We start from the raw sequence: 19,476 nt of genomic DNA, 5'->3' as shown, positions 1-19,476 counted from the left end.
TATTGCTGAGAATTCCTAAGGATGACTCAGATGACAAATTATATTTGATGGAGAGTCTAGTGGGATTTGCAGAGTGGAGCTTCAACCCTGAGAATGATTAAGTTAACTGAAGACTCAACAGGGAGCTCCTGAGCTGCTTCACGATGTGGCATCCCAGTTTCTGTGTCACCCCTGTGGTAAATTTATAAAGTAATCACAATATTCAGGAATGAGATTAGGTAAGGAGATGAATTTCAATTTTCTATGAATTTTCAAATATAATTACAATAATAATTATGATAGCAAATAAAGCTATAATTAAAACATAAGTATATAAGGGCTTCGTTCAAGAGAACATGCTTACAATACTTCAGAAAGTTTCACAATTCAAGTAGAGGCTTGCCAGTAGTTTCCCTTTCAATGATTAATAGTCTGTTATGTTAAATAAGATTTCAGGTGACAGGTTTATGTCTACATAAGAGAAAACTCATAGATACTTATCTACTTATGTGAAGGAACATTGATATAACAAATACAAGTTACCTTACATGTATATTAAGGAATTTTTCTAGAAAATTTTACCTGCTCGAATTTTTGTCAACTTTTAAAAGTATATACATATGTATTTAGTTATACATATATGTGGGGGGGTATATAAACATATACATACATAAACACACAAAAACACGTATGTAAATGGTTTTGCATGCTCTAAGATTGTACTTCACTAAGTGTAAAGTAGTGAACTTTTACTTAAATACAATACTGAAAATTACTGAAAGATTAATGACAAGACAAAAATCAGAATAGTAATTTTTGTAAATTGGCCATTAACTCCATAACACTATCATTTCACAATGCTTCATTAGAAAAAATACAAAATTAAGTGTCAGATTTGTATTTACCACACTCCTAAATTGCATAAAAATATCTTTACCAAAATCAGTGATTAGTGGAAAGCATGGTGACAATATTTGTAAAGTGTGCTAGTTAGTTCCAATTGCAATGAATTACGTTGAGGGTCACGTAACCTCTTTGAACTTTCTGTTCAATCTTGGGATACTTCCCAGCTGCAAAATACGAAGATAAAAATTCAGATCCTTAGCTTTAATAGCAAAGAATAGACAGGAATCAAGACATTTAGTTTTTTCTAACTAAATTTTACTGGAACTTTATTTTACTAAATGTCAAGAAGACATGGATTTTGTACAAAAGTGAAAATTTTTAGTTAGTTACAATTCCAATGAGTAATTTTGAGAGTCATGTAACCTCTTTAAACTTTCTGTTCATTCTTGGGATACTTTTCAGCTGCAAAATACAAAGATAAAAATTTAGAACCTTAAGTTTAATAGCAAAGAATAGATAGGAATTGAGGTACTTCGTGTTTCCTAACTAAATTTTACTAAAACTTTATTTTACTACATGTCAAGAAAATATAAATCTTGTACAAAAGTGAAATTTCTAGGCTAAAAGGAAATGGTTATTAAAATAGTTCTATAAGAAAAAAAACAAGGGGTCAATGAACTCTACCTTGGGGACTAAGGGGAAATTAAAGAAAAGGGTCTTGAAGACTTAGTCATATAATCACTCAAATACTGGACTATCATGTCCCACTGCTGGTATAATTTGCCTCAATCCTGGAAATATCCATGGTTAAATATGTTTAAGTCCTGCAAGTACAACATGACTTTTTCAACTGTATTTCTGGCTCTACTATGCACATACTAGTATTTGTTCAAATTCTTTTAAAGGAAATACAACTCTTCAAATGTGGTTTCACCCTTATCAACGGAGTGAACTGATCCACCTCTCTGGGAATAATAAAAAAAGACCTGCATTGTATTTTACAGTTGTACTGGTATTTCTATTATCACAAGTACTTTTTTAAAGGCTTTACAGTGATTTGAAACCTAGATAATGTCCCTAAAAATAAAGCATGTGGTTGGCTTCAAAAAGAAAATCACACATAAAGCAGCACAACAAAGGGGAGGGGAGAGGAAAGCGAGAAAGATTGAAACATTTCTGTTCCATGTGTTTTCCATGATGGAGATAATTGATTTTCTTACTGCTCTTGTAGAAAGCGCTGCTGGCATTCACTGGCCTACTGAGTTCATCACAGCTGTGCTTGTGCATCTCTCTCAAACTCCACTTTCCACTGAATTGGAAAAGATTTGAATTTTTGGTTGATCATCTTCCACACCCTTGCTTTGCCTCATCTTTCCAGGCACTCTCTTTGTTAAAGGAGATCCAGATAAATCAGTGCTTTAGTTGGTGCAGGTATTTAGATTTGAGTTAAACCTCTAAATGCAATCCAAAAAGCAAAATGACATGTTTATGTGTCCTGGTTAACATCAGTGAAGTCAGGGAAGTATGGGAAGAAATGTGTGTCTAGATAACAATGAGGACAGCAGTTCCTGGATGGCATAATAGGATTCAGAAGTGTATGCATTTCACCTAGTTCAGACCCTGTATTAAGAAATGCTTTGACCCCGTATAAAGAAATGCTTTGATAGGAGGTAGAGAAATAGGATCTGGGACACAGAATGCAAAGAATCCTAGTGCAAAACCTCCAAATATAATCATATATTTGAGGTAGTGAAGAATGGTAAATCAGAATATCTGGAGAATGAATTTTCTAGGTTTCTCCTGGAGACCTTAAAATGCAACAATCCTTCCATATGCAAAGCATCAGCTAATGTTTCTTAAGTGAGTGCATCAATCATGAATTTTTCTCATGAGTATAAGGCTTTTATTTGAATAGCTAAGTAAATTAAGAATTTTAGAACAGTAGTAATTTTATTTATAATGCCTAAAATAAAGCATAACAAGCATTATTTTTAAAATAACATTTCTCATTTTTCACAGTGGAAAATAAATCTGATGAAGAAATTCAATAAATTTCAGCTTTTATTGACCACCTAAAACAATGAGAGAAATCTAATATAGATATATGAATTCTATGTAGATACAAAGACATCATGAGAAAAACTATGTTTCTGAATTGGTGTGAACACAGGAAATATTTTTTATGTACAGGACAAAGATGTTTGAAAGACAGAAAGATGCATATAGCAGCGTTTCCCCAACATCTCTACTGCGATCCAGTAGAAAAGCTTATATTCATGACCATTCTGAACAGTTACTTTTCTCCCACGCCCCCAAGCAGTGACTCTCCAATCTAAAATAAAGATACACAAGAGGTTGGTCTCGTTCTAGTTTTTCTTTCCTGTCATCGAATGATGTCATCTACATTGGGATGTCTTGGTTTGTGCTCCTTGTGACTAAAGATATAAGAAAGCTTGGGAGGCCGAGGCGGGCGGATCACAAGGTCAGGAGATCAAAACCATCCTGGCTAACACGGTGAAACCCCGTCTCTACTAAAAATGCAAAAAAATAGCCGGGGGTGTTGGCGGATGCCTGTAGTCCCAGCTACTCGGGAGGCTGAGGCAGAAGAATGGCGTGAACTCCAGAGGCGGAGCTTGCAGTGAGCCAAGATTGCGCCACTGCACTCCAGCCTGGGCGATAGAAGGAGACCCCGTCTCAAAAAACAAACAAACAAACAAACAAAAATATATAAGAAAGCAAGTGTGCCACTGTCCCTACTTACAGGATTCATGTACACCTGGGAATACACATACGAATTGAGTGAAAATTTAGTAACACAAATTAGAAGAAAGAGAAAGATGAAAATAAGTTTAAAGGAGGCATTTTACTTAAGGAGGAAAGTTTTGCATTGGGGCATAAGGAAGTGACTTCCATGAATTGGTGTGAAATGGGGAGAATTTTATGTGCACAGGCATAGAGATGGACATGTTTAAGGTGAACATGAAGAAAATTAGTTCAAGTGACCTTGATTAGAATTGAAATTTCCACTGTAGATTATAGAGATAGATGAACTAACTGTGAACTGATGATTAGGGTGTAAAGAAATATCTCCATTGCCAGATATATCCTTATACTGTGGACAAGCATATTTTTCCTGCAGAGATTTATCAAAGACCTATAAATGGTATTTGCCCCTCTTTCAAATATGACACAAAAATTGCTGCTTGATGGATCCAGAAATATATTGGAAAGTTTTGTGGATGAGGATCTGGAAAGTATACACATAAGTCTAAATTAGAAATATGTATACTAATCTTTAGAGTAATGCAGGAAAAAAAAGACCACTTTCTCTGGTACTCTTTTGCTATTCTATGTGATAGACTCTTTCTCTTCCGGTTTCCTAAAAAGTTATGTCATGAAAAAGGCTGAATTTTTCTCTAGAAAGATCTGTTCTGTCTTTCCCAGGCAACATAAAAATTGGAAATCTCACAAGAAAGCACTCTGGCTTGCTAAAGAAATTTGTGAGAAATGGAAACAGCTATAGATAAGTATCTAACTTTTAGGAAGCCATGTAAACATAGCTCAAATACTTTGTCTTTTGGCATTTGCCTGAAACTTAACTTCTAGGACCCAGGGTGGGTGGATGAGTCAAAGGGGCAAACGGAGGCTTTTCTTTCAGTGAATCTCTTACAGTCCCCTATTTAAATTGAGTTAGGATTAATTCTGGCAAAATCCCAACATAAAAATCTTCTAGAAGATCAGTTCTGCAAATTAGACATACCGGATGAATGGGCATCCAGCAATTTTTCAAAATTATGGAGTTGTTAACTTTATAAGGGGAAATAAAAATGTATGCATTTACATTGTATATATTAAAACAAGGCAGAGCATTTCTATACGTTCCTAAGTTATACAAACATATATGTAAGACTGAAATATGTAACAAACTTTTACATAAGCAGATGCATACAAACGCCAGATGTGCTCTTTTTGTTACTGTGGGTTGTGTCTTCTATAAGGGAAAAAGAAATATTTATCATTTCTTTTACTGCTGAGGGGATGGGTGCGGCTCTCATATTTCAGAAAGGGGCTGGAAAGTGAGGGAAGCCAAACTTTTTCCTATTTAAGGCCAAAGCAAAGGAATCTCAGTGGCTGAGTTTTATGACGGGCCCGGTGCTGAAGGGCAGGGAACAACTTGATGGTGCTACTTTGAACTGCTTTTCTTTTCTCCTTTTTGCACAAAGAGTCTCATGTCTGATATTTAGACATGATGAGCTTTGTGCAAAAGGGGAGCTGGCTACTTCTTGCTCTGCTTCATCCCACTATTATTTTGGCACAACAGGAAGGTGAGTAGGTACTGATTTCAAGAAACTTTATGGGATTTTTGTCTTTTCTTCTCCTCACAAAGAGGGGTGCAAAGGGGGAAAATCAGTTGCCAGATTAAAGATAATTTCCTCTATAAGCTCCAAATTGTGAAATGTTGAACTGACTATAGTTGTGCTTTTACATTACTTGAAAAATAATAGTGTTATGTGTGTATTTAAGAGTTCTGTGGTTGTTTAAGATAAGATGTTCTTGTACTAACTTGTTTTCATGTTGAAGGCACTGGAAACTTTTAAAAATGGCTTTAAAATTTTTCCCTCCTGGATTGTTAACATCTTGGAATACTTCCCCAGGCAGTCTGGAAGTTATTGGTCTCTTGCAATAATTTTATGTTCTTCTTTGTCTGCTGGATTCTTTGTAAGGTTAGAATATCGAGCATTGTTTTCTGAATAAGAATGCGTTTCAAATACCATGGATTAAGAACAGTCTAAAGGAAGGTACTATGCATTATCAGAATCATTGAATATATTTCTGTAAAACGGCAACAAGATACCTATAAATATTCTTCAAAGGGATCAAACTGCTAAAATATTTTATTATTCCTGTTTTTATTTTGTTTCGAGAATGATTGATTAATTCATATTTTCTAGTAGCAAGATGTTAAGGGACTAATATTTTCCACATATTCTACATTTTAACTGCATTCATATTAATGAAGAAAATATTTTTAAAAATGTTTTCAACAGGAGTTTTGACTTTGCTACAAACAAGGTAAAGATACTAGTACTGTTGACTTCAGAAAGCTGTTTAGCTGTATTTTCTAATAATTGCATGTGATGTTTTTCATATTCTAATTTCTCCTAAAAATACATTTGTCTCATTATTTATGTGAAAATATTCTTTTATTTACCATAGTCATGAAAATACTGAACAAATTGGAATACAAACTTCCACAGAAATAAATATTTAAATGCTAAATGTAAAGATAGCTAGGGGAAATTACTAGAGAATTTTTACTGCACATGACTAAACATGGTTACATTTAAACTTATAGATTTTGCAAAAGACATTGCATGATAATTTGTTTTTTGTTTGTAATATCAAATGTCTTTGTTGTCCTCACAGGTAATACATGTAAATGTGTGTATGAGGGGAGGGGTAGATATACAATGAAATGTCTTCAGTTATATTCAGCCCATGGACAAAAAAGAAAAGAAACACCCATATTCCTTGTTCCCTTAATTTCCTCTCCTCCTTACCCCTCCTCTCCTTCCCTTTCCCCTCCTCCTTATCTCTCTCCACCCCTTTTGGCTCCTTTAGACTTCTCTTCACTCATCACCCCACCCCTCCCTAGGCAAGCCTATCTCTACTCCTCTCTCCTCCTCTGTCTTCCCTGCCTGTTCCTCCCTCCCTACTCCCCATGTTGCCTCCTTATGCCTCCATTTCTTTTTTTAGTTCTCTCTCTCCTTGCCTCCTCGCCCTTTCTTTCCCCTGAACTCGCAATCCTTCTTCCTTTCTTATTCCTCTCCTCTTTTCCTCCCTATCCTGCTCCTCCCAGGAGATGCTACAACTCACAGTCCTTTCTTAGGATACCAAATGACTACTATCCCCCACCACCCATTTATTGAAAAGACTACAAACTTGGAGGTTTTAGCTCAAAAAATTGCAATGTATTTGTAGTTGCCTAGTGGTTGCAAGCTTTTTGTAAGCCCTGTGGCTATTTTTCTTCCCAGTCCAACTTTAGAGGGGAAGTGTTTGACACAGTACCTTGTCATCACATTAAGTTGTATTTATTTCCCTTTTTCTCTTTAGATGCAAAAAATAATCAATAAATATAAAATTTTACTGATAAGTGTTTGTGTGCTCTTAAGCTCAAAAAGAGTTGAAAGAGAACTGTACAGCCTATATTTTTTTTTGTCATGAATAAAAGTAAAGTTCAGTTGACTTAAGACAGTACATCTTACGTTCCCTGTGGGTTTTACAAGAAAATTCTGCTATTAGATAAGGTTTGGAAAAGTTACAGGAGGCATCTGAATATTCAGCACACTGAGAACGGTCATAAAGTTCTAGGGTGGTGTTTCTTGTATATGTCCTCATAACTTCAGAGACAGCACAGCTCTAATGAACACTCACTTCTAGTTCACTCACAGGCATTTTCTGGGTATAAAGAAGTCCTCAAAAAGAATTTTGGTCTTCTTACAAATTTGTGAAAATTGTATTTAATTCATGTGTTATATTCCACCAATGGAGAAACATGGTCTGTTTTATATTTCCTGTAGTTTATAAACATGCCAAATTTTAAGTGCAAAGATGCGTCACCTAGTGGCTGACAAGCCAGGTTACCATTTACATAACGAATGCCAATATTAATGTTACGTAGCTGGCTTCAGTAGTTTATAATGAGCTTTAAAAAAATCATATGCGTGAATTTTAAATGTTAACACTGCTTTCCTAAGGAAATTAGTATGCTACGCATAAATATTGCAAACACATATACTGACACAAAAACACAATGGTAACAGTATTCAGAGACTTTTTGGAAATTAGCTTAAATGTTATGGCCATTTAAAAAATTCCACATATGACTATTTTTTAAATATATTTTTCATGTCTTTGATGTAGTCCTTATTTGAAATAAGTATTTTATTCGCTGCTTAATTGCTAGATAGATTATAGACAGCTGTTACTAAGTAATACTGCTTCATTAGGGCAGAAACAGAAACTTTAGTTTAATTAAATGCGTACTAATGTTTGAGTTTCTATATTTTGCTACAGTGATAATTCCAGTAAAATAAACTGTGGACCTTTAGTTGTTTGAGATTTTTAAAACTGTAAATGGACTCAGAGAATCAGTTTCTTGTTAGATGTCATGAGAGTATATTTTTCATTATGCTTTAAGAGGGAATTTATAACTGGCTCAGGTAACATTCAGGTTTTCTGGTTTGCATTTGTCCCTACAATTAAACACATTGAACTACAGGAAAATGTTATAAATTTAGGAACAACTGCATTTTTAAGCGGAGAGGATGCACAGTTGCTCACACATCTCAGTGTCAGTCACCTAACATGGATCAGTGCTTTATTTGAGATTACAAAACTAGAAAATGACAAAGTCAAAGCTAGGACCAATATTCTGTTAAGTCTTAGATAATTACAGAACACACATTAAATTAGAGTATTTGAATTTTCTTAGTTTTGTAACTATTTGCCATTGAAAGGAGATACTGAAAAATCATATATCGTCCTAGAAAGTACATGAGCTAATAATGCGTTTCTAAAGGTGAAGAAAGAATAGGTATTTTTCTGTTTAATACTCAATTTTATAGAGAGTAGAACATTTATTTTTTAAAGCCCAGAAGCTCAGGATCTTATTTTAAAAGAAATTATCACCAGTTCTGTGTGAGTAAATAAAGTATTATAATACAACACTTTGTGTTTTTCATTCATGATACTTGTATTTCCTTACCTGAGCTTTATTTCTAGGGAAGGAAAAATGCTCAGGTAATACCAGAGCTTTGAAAAATTTGGATTTTCAAAAATACCTATTTATGTATAGGCCTTTAGCTCATCTAATGTTGAATACTCTTTAGATGATCTAAAGGCCTACACATAAAAAGGTATTTTTATTAAATTCTGGAATTAAATAAAATTCAGCATTATAAGACAAGAAAGCAAAGCCACTGGAATAATTCTGGGAAAGAAGGAAAGACTGTGATTAAATGCCTTTTAACTAATTCAGATTCCTGGATTGATGTCTTATTTACAGGCTTCTTTTTAAAAATCAAGAATGATTGGCTGTGAGTTTACCAGGATTATAGTTGAGGCTAAAGGACAGCTCCTCAGGAAAGCCCCTGTTCTACATCTACAGTCACATGCTGGACTTGAGTTGTCACTCAGAGAAAAGAGTGCCATCTACCGAAACTCCAGTTTCCATTTTGAATGGCTTCTTTGGTGCAGAGTTCCAAAAATTATGTAGCCCAGCTCTTTAATTTTGTAACATCTAGTGATATCACCGCCTTGAAGTGATTAAAGCAGATTGCTTAAGAATTAAAGCTTTAAAGATGAAAGATGTTATTGCTTTTGCTGGACATGAGGAACAGTTGTAAAGTTTCCAGGTCTACAATAACTTTCTGGAACCCTCTCAGTGAACTGTTTCTTGTAAAAGTTTTCCCTAGGAAAAAAGCTCAATCCCATTGTTTCCACGCTCAAAAAAAAAAAAAAAAAAAAAGGGTCATATAGTGTAAAAAAAACTCTCCAGACTTTTCAAAGGGGAAACTTTGCCTGTTTCATGTCAAGATGACAACGGAAAAAATGAGATAGCTATTCTTACATAAATCACTTGTGAACTGCAGTTTGGGGAGTTACATTAACCACCAGAGTTTCAGTCTGTGTCTAATGAAAACACAGCAGAAGTGGATTCCTTTCAGATTAACTAATAAAACCCTTGTTTTTTTCCATGACTGAGGTCAAGCACTGATGTTTAAAATGTAGTCTTAATGAGCAAAATGAAACGTTGAAAGAGGACGAGTCAAAATGCCCAAAAGATATAAACATCAAAGAGATCCAGAAATTATTAAAAGTTAAATTTCCCTTGAATTCTAGTGTTAAGAAAGTACCGCTTGAGTAAAATGGCATACATTTTTCTGAAACTGTTTTTGTATAGTATTTTCTGTGGAGGATGACAGAGACTGCATTTCTCAAGTAAATTAAAATCATAGATATACTCTTTGAAATTGCATAGCATGTTCACAAGGTTCGAGTTTCATTCAATGAAAACTTCTAATGAACTTAGATAAGCATTAATAGGAATCATTTAATAACTATATTTTCTGAAAAACAGTATGTTAATGAGACATCTTAAACATATTTTTGCACTGGATGCAGAAGTCTTTTCTGTCTGGTACTATTGTTGTTAGAATCCTACTTTTTTGTATACAGCAAAACGTATGCAGGGTTTCTGAGTCACACATTTATTCTGTTGGTGGTCTGAATGTCACCAGGGTGGCTTTAGAGATGTAACCCTTCTTCATAAGGTCAAGAGAACATAAACAGGAGAATTTAACTCCAGATGGCATCTTCCTGTTTTGAGGCCCGATAGAAAAGATATTTGGCAGAGAACTGTTCTCCTTAAAAATATACCTATCTAGATTCAGATTTTAACCTTGCAGTGATAAAAAATCATATGGGACAGAGCTTTGGAGCTGACTTCTTTAATGATATTCAGTTTTGAAATAGCAGAAAGAAAATAGAATGCAGTAATTAAGAGTATCAAATTTAGAGGAAGCCTTCTTACATTCAAATCTTTTTTACCCTGACAGTGTAACCTTGGGAAATTACTTAATGTTTCTGTGGTTAAGATTCCTCATCTGTAAAATTAGGATTATGACAGCTCTAAGCTCATAAGGCCTTTGGGAGTATGAAGCAAAATAGATATCCAAACTACTCAGAGCAATGCCTACAAGATAGGAGGTACTATACAAGCTCTACCTAGCACTAGTTTTACTAATGCTGGCAAATAAAATTACTCTAAGGAAGAAATTAAAGTACTTAGTAAGTTAGTGATAAGGATGGTGAAATGTAAAATTTTATTTATAAAACTATACAATTTACAGTTGTTTGCCAACTGTAATAAGTAGAATATATTCTCTTCAATGTTTTTATAATTTGACACTAAGCAGATTTTATTATACATGCAATTGCTGTTGGTTAGATATAAGATACTTTAAATTTTCTAATTATCTAATTATTTTTATTTTTAACAGGATAAAATATTAATCAACTTAAAGGACATTTCTAACTGGAGATTGAAAAATCATATATCTATAAAATATGAAACAAGAAAATATCTACAACTGATAATTTATCAATTTTTTTTCCTGGAGGTAGCAGGAATAAATAAAATCTTCCTTGTCTATGCAAAACAGTGCTTTTAAATTAAAATTATTCACCTAGAATGTCTCCAGATACTTTCTTCAGAGCCCTTTTTGTTAAGTAATCTAACATATTTTAAGATATTGTAATAAAGATATAAGCAGCAGAAAAAATATTTTATTAAAATTTATGTTTTCCAAACAGTATCATTTAAAAGGCAAACTAAACATATTTCAATTGGAAACTGTATGAATGCCAAATACCCACATGTACAAAATATTCAGCTTTCTAAAGTAATGAAAATAAATTATGATAATTTACAAATCATATCTGTGATTCTTAGATTTTCAGATTATACATCTTTTCCCAGATAAGGATTCAGTAAGAAGAGAAGAGGAAAAAATGTTCACTTTTCATTCAAGCCAAATTAACTAATTTAATTAGGTGCTTTAGGGAATAATAATAATAATATTGCTCCAAAAATAGTATTAAGACAAACATAATATGCATTTTTGTCCTAACAATATGATTTCTTCAAGTCAGCATAATTTAACATAAAGAATGGAAACAAAAGAATCACAAAAAAGTAAGCTTTATGCACACCTAAAAATATAACACTATGTTATCTGGCTTTATTTTTCTCTAAAATTCCAAAATAGAAAACTAGGAAAGAAGCAGCTAAGAGTGGTTTAAGTCATGTGTTAGCTTCAATATGTTTTATATTATAGATCCCAACAAGGAGATGATTGAGCTTAATACATTGCTTGTGTGATCACAAGTAAATTTCTTTCAGAATTGTACTTTGTAGTAAGGAACAGAAACACCAAATGACATGGGAGATGGAATTTAAAATTAATTACAAATTGGAACAGAGAGATTTAAACAACTAAAATAACGGAAGTAATTGGAAAGTCCATTACTTTCCAATAGTAAAATGAAATTATTTGCCTTTTATTTAATATTTTTGGGAAAAATTAACTTATTATTTTAACCAAAGCTACTCTGAATACAGATTCCTAAGAAATGAAGAGAATAATATGAGATGACTTATTTCAAAATCCCATTTTCTATTCTATATCTAAATGTTGCAAATGGCTAACTAGAGCATTTTTATTCCTCTAGAAACAAAATATTCTTTTCCTTGACTTTGACTTTGCCATGATTTTCACACATATTATTAGGTCCATGAAACATTAATCTAAGAGGCTTAACTTTCAGTAGAATATATTGCTAACTATATTTTGTCATGCATGGAACGATAAAGGAAGCTACACAAAACTCTATTTTTTCAGCAAAGGTAACTAAGATAGAAAAACAGAGAAAGGGCTAATTTTCAGCCACAAGTTTTTACAGGAACTGACTTTTCAGGACAGCCAAATTTATTTCAAGTGGATATGAAATAACTTACGGCAATAAACAAAGTTGCATTAATTCTTATTTTTTAAGCATTCCAACTCTCTTCTTTAACTTAAAACAATATGACTTTCTAAAGTAAAACAAAACACGCATGCACCATGTTGACTGTCATGTGCAGGTGAGAGCAAAAAAAATTTTAGGAATATGACAATTTTTTAAATTGCACTAAAATAATCTTTATATTGAGGCCACTGTGTTTTAAAGAGTACTATAACATGTGTCTAGTAAAATTTGGAAACAATAAGCTAAATAACAACCTTAATTTTTACAACATTGCATTTAACCCAATTTTAACAAGCTCATTTACAATTTTAGTATGTCAATATTGTGCTCATTTATTTAGTAATTAGCAGAACAAATGGAAAGTACTGTATTTCTAATGATGTGAGGACACCCTTAATGAGACATAAACAGAGGAGGTTGAATAAACAGGAAGGAAAAGCATTTATGTTAATTTCTAGGCAGATCAAGAACACATAGAAGATACTTAAAATAGGAAATGTTTGAGCCTAGCTTTAACTATTATCTTCATTTGTCTTTAATAGGCCTTTAGTATTCAATAGCTGTTTTTCATAACCCACATGCTGTATTAAGTGTGAAAAGATGTTCCTGATCCAGGGGCAAAAATCTAAAGAATCATCCGTACAATCTAACAATGTTTTTGAGGATAGATCTGGGGAGCTTAAAATACACATTATTAATGGGAAAACCTTGAGCTGAAACTAATCTGTAGGAACATTTCATATAAAGTTGATTTGGAGAAAATTTTTAAGTGGTTCATTTTGAGAAAAGGAACCAGTGTAATTACAGTGTTCCATGTAATTTTATGGCACAATCTTCCAACCCCAAATTTTCAGACCTTTTCTGCAAACTGGTGAACTTAGTACTTAAATATAAGATGCCAGTTCTGTAATGAGTTTAATGCATAGACTCACCTACGTTATTACTCTTCACACCAATGTGTCAATGACTGTTTGCTCTTCTCTTAAATATGTTTTCCATAACACCATTCAAATAGGCCTACTTCATTTGCACTGAGATAAGCATTTTGGTATTCAGCTTTTATATTCACTAAGAATTAAGAAATGCTCCTTTAAAAGCTTAGGAAATGTATATAGAAAATATATCCCATGTTATCATATATGTGTTTCAAACATAGAGGAGGAATTAGAATAACTTTTCTAAATAAACAAATTATTTGCCTACTTAAAATTGCATTTAAAAAATGAAGCTTTCCTTCATTAGCTGTAAACTACATTGAGAAATTGTAACATGAAGAAAGAATGGATTATCTATCTTCTCAAATAGATCAAGTGTGTTGTACAATATCATTAAATTTGTGTCAGAACACATACATGGAAATGAGAGGGGGAAGCAATTTCAGTAGTCCCTAGAGTCTAGGTTTTGAAATTCTTTTTGGTGAACATTTACTAAAACAGCTGTACATTTCAACTCATTTAAATATGAACCTAAATTATTATTACCCTAGACAGAGAGAAGATACAGAAACAAGAACTTGAAAAGGTGATTTTTTGTGGCTGCATGTCATGCCCAGATGGAAAAATCTTAGGATCACTAAAAGGCCTCTTGACCACTAGGCAGCAAAAACTAATTTTGAACTACTTGCCTACTCGGAAGCAGGCCTCCTTCAGTAGATATTTTAAATATCTTGACTTTGAGAAAATAAAAATTTCACTGTCTCACAAAAATATAAATTACTGAACAGTGCATCATTTGTTGTTTGCAAAAATTTTTGCAGATGCTGAGAAACTTATTTATTTACTTAATTACTGGCAAACTATCATACCAATCGTCAAGAACTAAAGTTGCATTTAACCACAATACACAGCTAATGCTTTAAGAATTGAGACCAGGTTTTGTTTTGGCAGTTCCTAAGCTGATTCATAGTTAATAGCTGCTGAAATTTCAGTACCTTGTATATAATTATGAAGCAAGTCTAAAATTTTGGTTGAAGCAATTTTTTTTACCATTTTAAGCCACAAATACAGATGGTTATGATTCATATTTTCCCTATTATTTTTACTTATTCCTTGCCAATATTTATTTTAAAAACATCTTTTTCTTTTCTTTTTGGTGATTTGGAAATGTCTTTACATCCATATGGGATATACAATGTATTATGTCATATCATGTTGACCAACTAATGCCAAACAGAGCTAACAGTGACATTCGATACACACAATAAGTTCTGTTAAAGCTTTCCCAGGAAAATCTGGTAGAGTTTTATGGTGCCAAGATTAGCTCAGTTTTCCCCTGAATTTCTCAACTAGGTTAATAAAATCCAGAAAGTCTTCAGAGTTAGTGACAAAATCATCTTTTTAGTTTAATGCTCCCATCTGCTGTTAAGACAAAGAATAGCAATTGGGTAGAAAAGCTTATTTTCAATTGTACCATTAATAAATAAATGTTTAAATGCTTGTGTGATATACATTGATATTAATTCTTACTATAAATGAAATTGAAATACCTGTTGGTCTTAAGGAAAATTGACTATGGTATGCCAATTTTATGATAATAAGCAGATATGATATTTTAATTAATTCCTTGTGACTTAGCAAATTATGTAGGACAAATATCATTTTCTAATGAAAGGAAGAAATTATTTGTTTCAAACCATTTCAACTTTGGCTATTGTTGGTAGCCCTGACAGAGTAACAAAAATCACATTTCAGCAAAACCTGAGGAAACTTCATGTCATCTAACTTGTTTTTCAGCTGTTGAAGGAGGATGTTCCCATCTTGGTCAGTCCTATGCGGATAGAGATGTCTGGAAGCCAGAACCATGCCAAATTTGTGTCTGTGACTCAGGATCCGTTCTCTGTGATGACATAATATGTGACGATCAAGAATTAGACTGCCCCAACCCAGAAATTCCATTTGGAGAATGTTGTGCAGTTTGCCCGCAGCCTCCAACTGCTGTGAGTTCAAAGATAAACTGTACACCTTCAACATTCATATTTAGACACACGAATAGTTCTTATATCATAGGAGCCTAAAAGGAAATGAAAGTCATGTTCGTCAAATAGCTATGTTTGTATTACAAGTAAAAAGTGGATGTTTCAATGTAAAGATAAGTATTGCTTAGAATCTGGGTTAAGAAATAATATGCAAATTCCTTGTCTTCTTTAACTTGTTTATTTTCCATTTATTAGCCTACTCGCCCTCCTAATGGTCAAGGACCTCAAGGCCCCAAGGGAGATCCAGTAAGTAAACATTCTTCAGTAGAATAAAATTAATACTAATGATAATTCTAGTAAGAATTTGCTTTTTTTCTGTTCATACCCTTTCTAGATTTGAACTTTCATCATACATTATCTTTATTACCACATATTTGAATAATGGCACCAAACAACAGACTGGGAATCCATAATTGTACATGTAAAGATTTCAATTTCCCAAACTTCATATTATGTCTTCACCCCCATGATCAGTTTAAATAAAATATATAGGTCAATATGCAAAGGAATACATTATACTTAAATTATTCACGCGATTTTGATTAAAAATATGTGTTATAAAGAAAATATATTACTTGTATTGATTCCTAATATTATAAAGTGGAGAAACAACAATCTGATAATGATTCTGAATCACCAGGATTTTTCACTATTTAATTTATTTTTACCTCTTTTTTTAGGGCCCTCCTGGTATTCCTGGGAGAAATGGTGACCCTGGTATTCCAGGACAACCAGGTTCCCCTGGTTCTCCTGGCCCCCCTGGAATCTGTGAATCATGCCCCACTGGTCCTCAGGTATAACAAATTACGTTACTTAAAAAATCCCCTCATAAAACTATCTAGTCCATCTTCTTTCTTTACTCTATATTATATCTCACTATTATGAGTTCTTTGTATCTGTTCTCTGATTCTATGTATTTAATAAATCCTTATTTAGTGATTCTATGTATTAGGCACTATTCTAAGTGCTTTATAAGTATTCATTCGTCCTCATAATGCTAATGTCATTGCTCCTATATACTTAGAAAAGTTGCCAATTTCTCAGCAGATGTATAGCATACACATTATGTTTAAGAAGTGAACTATCAACTTACGAAAAAAATTAACCTACATAATTTAGTTAGTACTGTATCTATACTTTATTCTCTTACTAACACCAATGTCAAAGCCTCTAAAAGTCTGGACAAAAAGAAGTTGAAGAACTGTGAACATTCCTATTGAACAGGATTATTTCTGCCTATGAAACTGCTCTTGCTAATCCTTCAGAGCACATCTTGCTTCTCCTGAAGCATGGCAACCAAATAAATCTGCATGTAAAACAACCAAATAAATAAGTATGACAAAATTTCTGCTGCATGGAATTAGGCGAAATAAGAAAATATATTATACAAATCTTTGTGAGGTTAAAAAGTGCTTTTCGAAAAGAAATTCAACAAGAACCAAAGTGTATTGTCTAAGTTATTCTTATTCTAGTAACCTAATAGAACCTAACTCTAGACCTAAAACTTAGAATTTTAAAAAAGCTTCAAAGAAATCCAATAAGCATGTGAGCCTTTCTACTAATTTTGACTTATTTTCTGTGGAGATGTTTATTTTTGAGTGAATCTTTTAGTCATATTAACCAGAATCCAGGGGGTATGAATTTTACTTGTATCATTAAGTGTTGAAAAAATAATTTGACTTCATTTTTTTTTTTGCTCAAAATGAGAAGGTGTAATTATATGATCTCGAGACTCTTTTGGCCTCAATCAGCCTATGATCCTATGTTTGTAATGATGTAGATACTGCTTAGAAATAACAGCTGAAGTAAGAGTACAATAGGAAAAATTGGGGGAAACTAACGTTTAACACAGTGGAAAGATTTGTGCATCACACAAGAAAATGCTTCTGTAGGATATCTAATGTCTAAATCTACAGAAAAACAGGATAAACAAGATAATTAGTTAATACATACCACATCTTTTGGCACACAAAAACCTATCAGTGGTTACTAGATGTTGCATGCACTTCTAAATGCTTTTTAAAAGACTTATGAACTGTCTATTAAAATGATCATATCTGTTTGGTCTCCTTGCCACAGAACTATTCTCCCCAGTATGATTCATATGATGTCAAGTCTGGAGTAGCAGTAGGAGGACTCGGTGGCTATCCTGGACCAGCTGTATGTACAAATGTTTCTCAGCATTTTAGAGCTTTATTATCTTTCCAGTTTGTAAAATCTTGAATGGTTGCTCTTCTAGGAATTCAGTATTTTTATGGAATTGTACAAAATAGCTTATTTCTAATAAGGTTGGGAAAGAAAATGGTAGCATTATCATGTTCTTTCTATCTCATTCACATTATTAATCCAATTTTTAATCACATATAAACTTTTTACTAAAAAGCAAAAACCAAAGTCAACAGTTATTAACATTTCAGGAAAGTCTTTATAAGAGAAAAAGGAAATATACAAGCTATTGTTTTATAAATTTGCTATCAGTATTTACAAACAGCATGTTACAAAAGTGAAGCATACTGTTTTCAGCATGCTGAAGGTTTTCTGGTTTAATCTGTATTTCTGAACAACGATCAATCAATTGTCCTGTGTATGATGATTCTTGTGTGACCATATAAATCTCTATGTCAATTAACTGTGATAGATATATCAACATAATTATGGACTTTATAGTTGATTTACATTATTATTTTAGATAACTGATTATAGGATTTGTAGTGTGCCAATAAATGTTTTTCTGCACTGAGTTTGGCTGGCAAGCAAGAAATTGCTTCTTCACCAGTGCAATATAATCCTAACATTGCAGGGATTTTCATAGCGTTGTGTACTAATTTTTCCAGATTTTTAATTCCCTTCCTTAGGAATTCAGGACAACATTTTATAACATTTATTAATAATTTATATGGAACCTGTGAGAATTTCATTACAGTAATGTTTGCTTGCTAAGATCACCATTGTAGATCTCATGAATAGTTATCAAAAGATGAGATATATTTGTTCACAGTTTTGACAATGCAAGTGTCATTGTTTTGAAGCTTGGATAAAGTGTATTTTGCATTCATTTATTTTGTTTTTCATTCAAATTCACATTCCAGGGCCCCCCAGGCCCTCCCGGTCCCCCTGGTACATCTGGTCATCCTGGTTCCCCTGTAAGTATAGCCATTAGTGGTGTTTTCTTCTTCATTTTTAGAAAAATCAAATTAGTATATATTCTGCTGTAATTCAGCCATTCCAGCATGCATAATCCCAGTTAACTAGAGAAGTCATAACCAAGAAACTGATTAAAGCTTCAAAGATAGAATTCCATATTTAATTCCTTTCCACCAACAATTATTGATAATTAAAACCCTGGTAAAATTAAACCACATTAATTTGCATGTGATATGGCTTTTAGTTCAAAACCATTCAGTTTCGATGGATTGCAATCAATGCAATGAAATGCATTAACTTCATTCTGATCTGAAAAAAATTTGGTCTCGATATTTATAAACTGGAGTAAAATTTGCTGATTACATTCACAATCATGATTTCTTACTGTCAAGATGTAAATGAATTATATGAAGATTTTGTTACTTTTAAAATATTTACATATTCTACTCACTAGGGATCTCCAGGATACCAAGGACCCCCTGGTGAACCTGGACAAGCTGGTCCTGCAGTAAGTAACAATTAAATTTATATGTATATATAAGTTGATAATTCTATATGGAACCTACCTTTGTTTTCTAAAACAAGTATAGGCCCTTACAGAATGACGATTAAATTTACCCTTAAATTTGCAAATAACAAATAGCATTTTATCGAGTCTTTTGGACTCTTTCAATTGTTTAGCTATCTTAGAGACACTAGTCAATAAAGGAATTCTCTCATCATTAGCCATCAAAATAATCCACTTCCCAGAGCTGATACAAATTAGAATTTGTTTATTTATTTTCTGTAACCACTCAGTTCACTCTTATATCTAATCTACTGATAAATATAATTATATATATTTACATATATAAACATACATATGCATATATCTTAGACAGTAGAAATAAACATAATCTAAGAGAGTCCTTTAGAAGGATATGCTCTGTAAATAAGCAGGT

General features: G+C 32.9%; 1 protein-coding gene across 1 annotated transcript in view; it reads left to right on the top strand.

Moving 5' to 3' along the window:
• Nucleotides 1–4,901: 4,901 nt before the first annotated feature.
• The window catches only part of COL3A1 (collagen, type III, alpha 1), a 37,457-nt gene continuing 22,882 nt past the window's right edge, over nucleotides 4,902–19,476 (top strand). The window contains exons 1-7 of the mRNA XM_011974262.1: nucleotides 4,902–5,150; nucleotides 15,150–15,352; nucleotides 15,587–15,637; nucleotides 16,072–16,185; nucleotides 17,471–17,551; nucleotides 18,481–18,534; nucleotides 18,990–19,043. Of these exons, the coding sequence (XP_011829652.1) occupies nucleotides 5,072–5,150; nucleotides 15,150–15,352; nucleotides 15,587–15,637; nucleotides 16,072–16,185; nucleotides 17,471–17,551; nucleotides 18,481–18,534; nucleotides 18,990–19,043 (636 nt within the window). The 5' untranslated portion in view covers nucleotides 4,902–5,071. The remainder of the gene's footprint in view (nucleotides 5,151–15,149; nucleotides 15,353–15,586; nucleotides 15,638–16,071; nucleotides 16,186–17,470; nucleotides 17,552–18,480; nucleotides 18,535–18,989; nucleotides 19,044–19,476) is intronic.

Source organism: Mandrillus leucophaeus, unplaced genomic scaffold, assembly GCF_000951045.1.
Source record: "Mandrillus leucophaeus isolate KB7577 unplaced genomic scaffold, Mleu.le_1.0 Scaffold143, whole genome shotgun sequence".
Taxonomy (NCBI): Eukaryota; Metazoa; Chordata; class Mammalia; order Primates; family Cercopithecidae; genus Mandrillus; species Mandrillus leucophaeus.
Note: the sequence above shows the minus strand (reverse complement) of the source record. Positions and strands in the feature narration are given on the sequence as shown.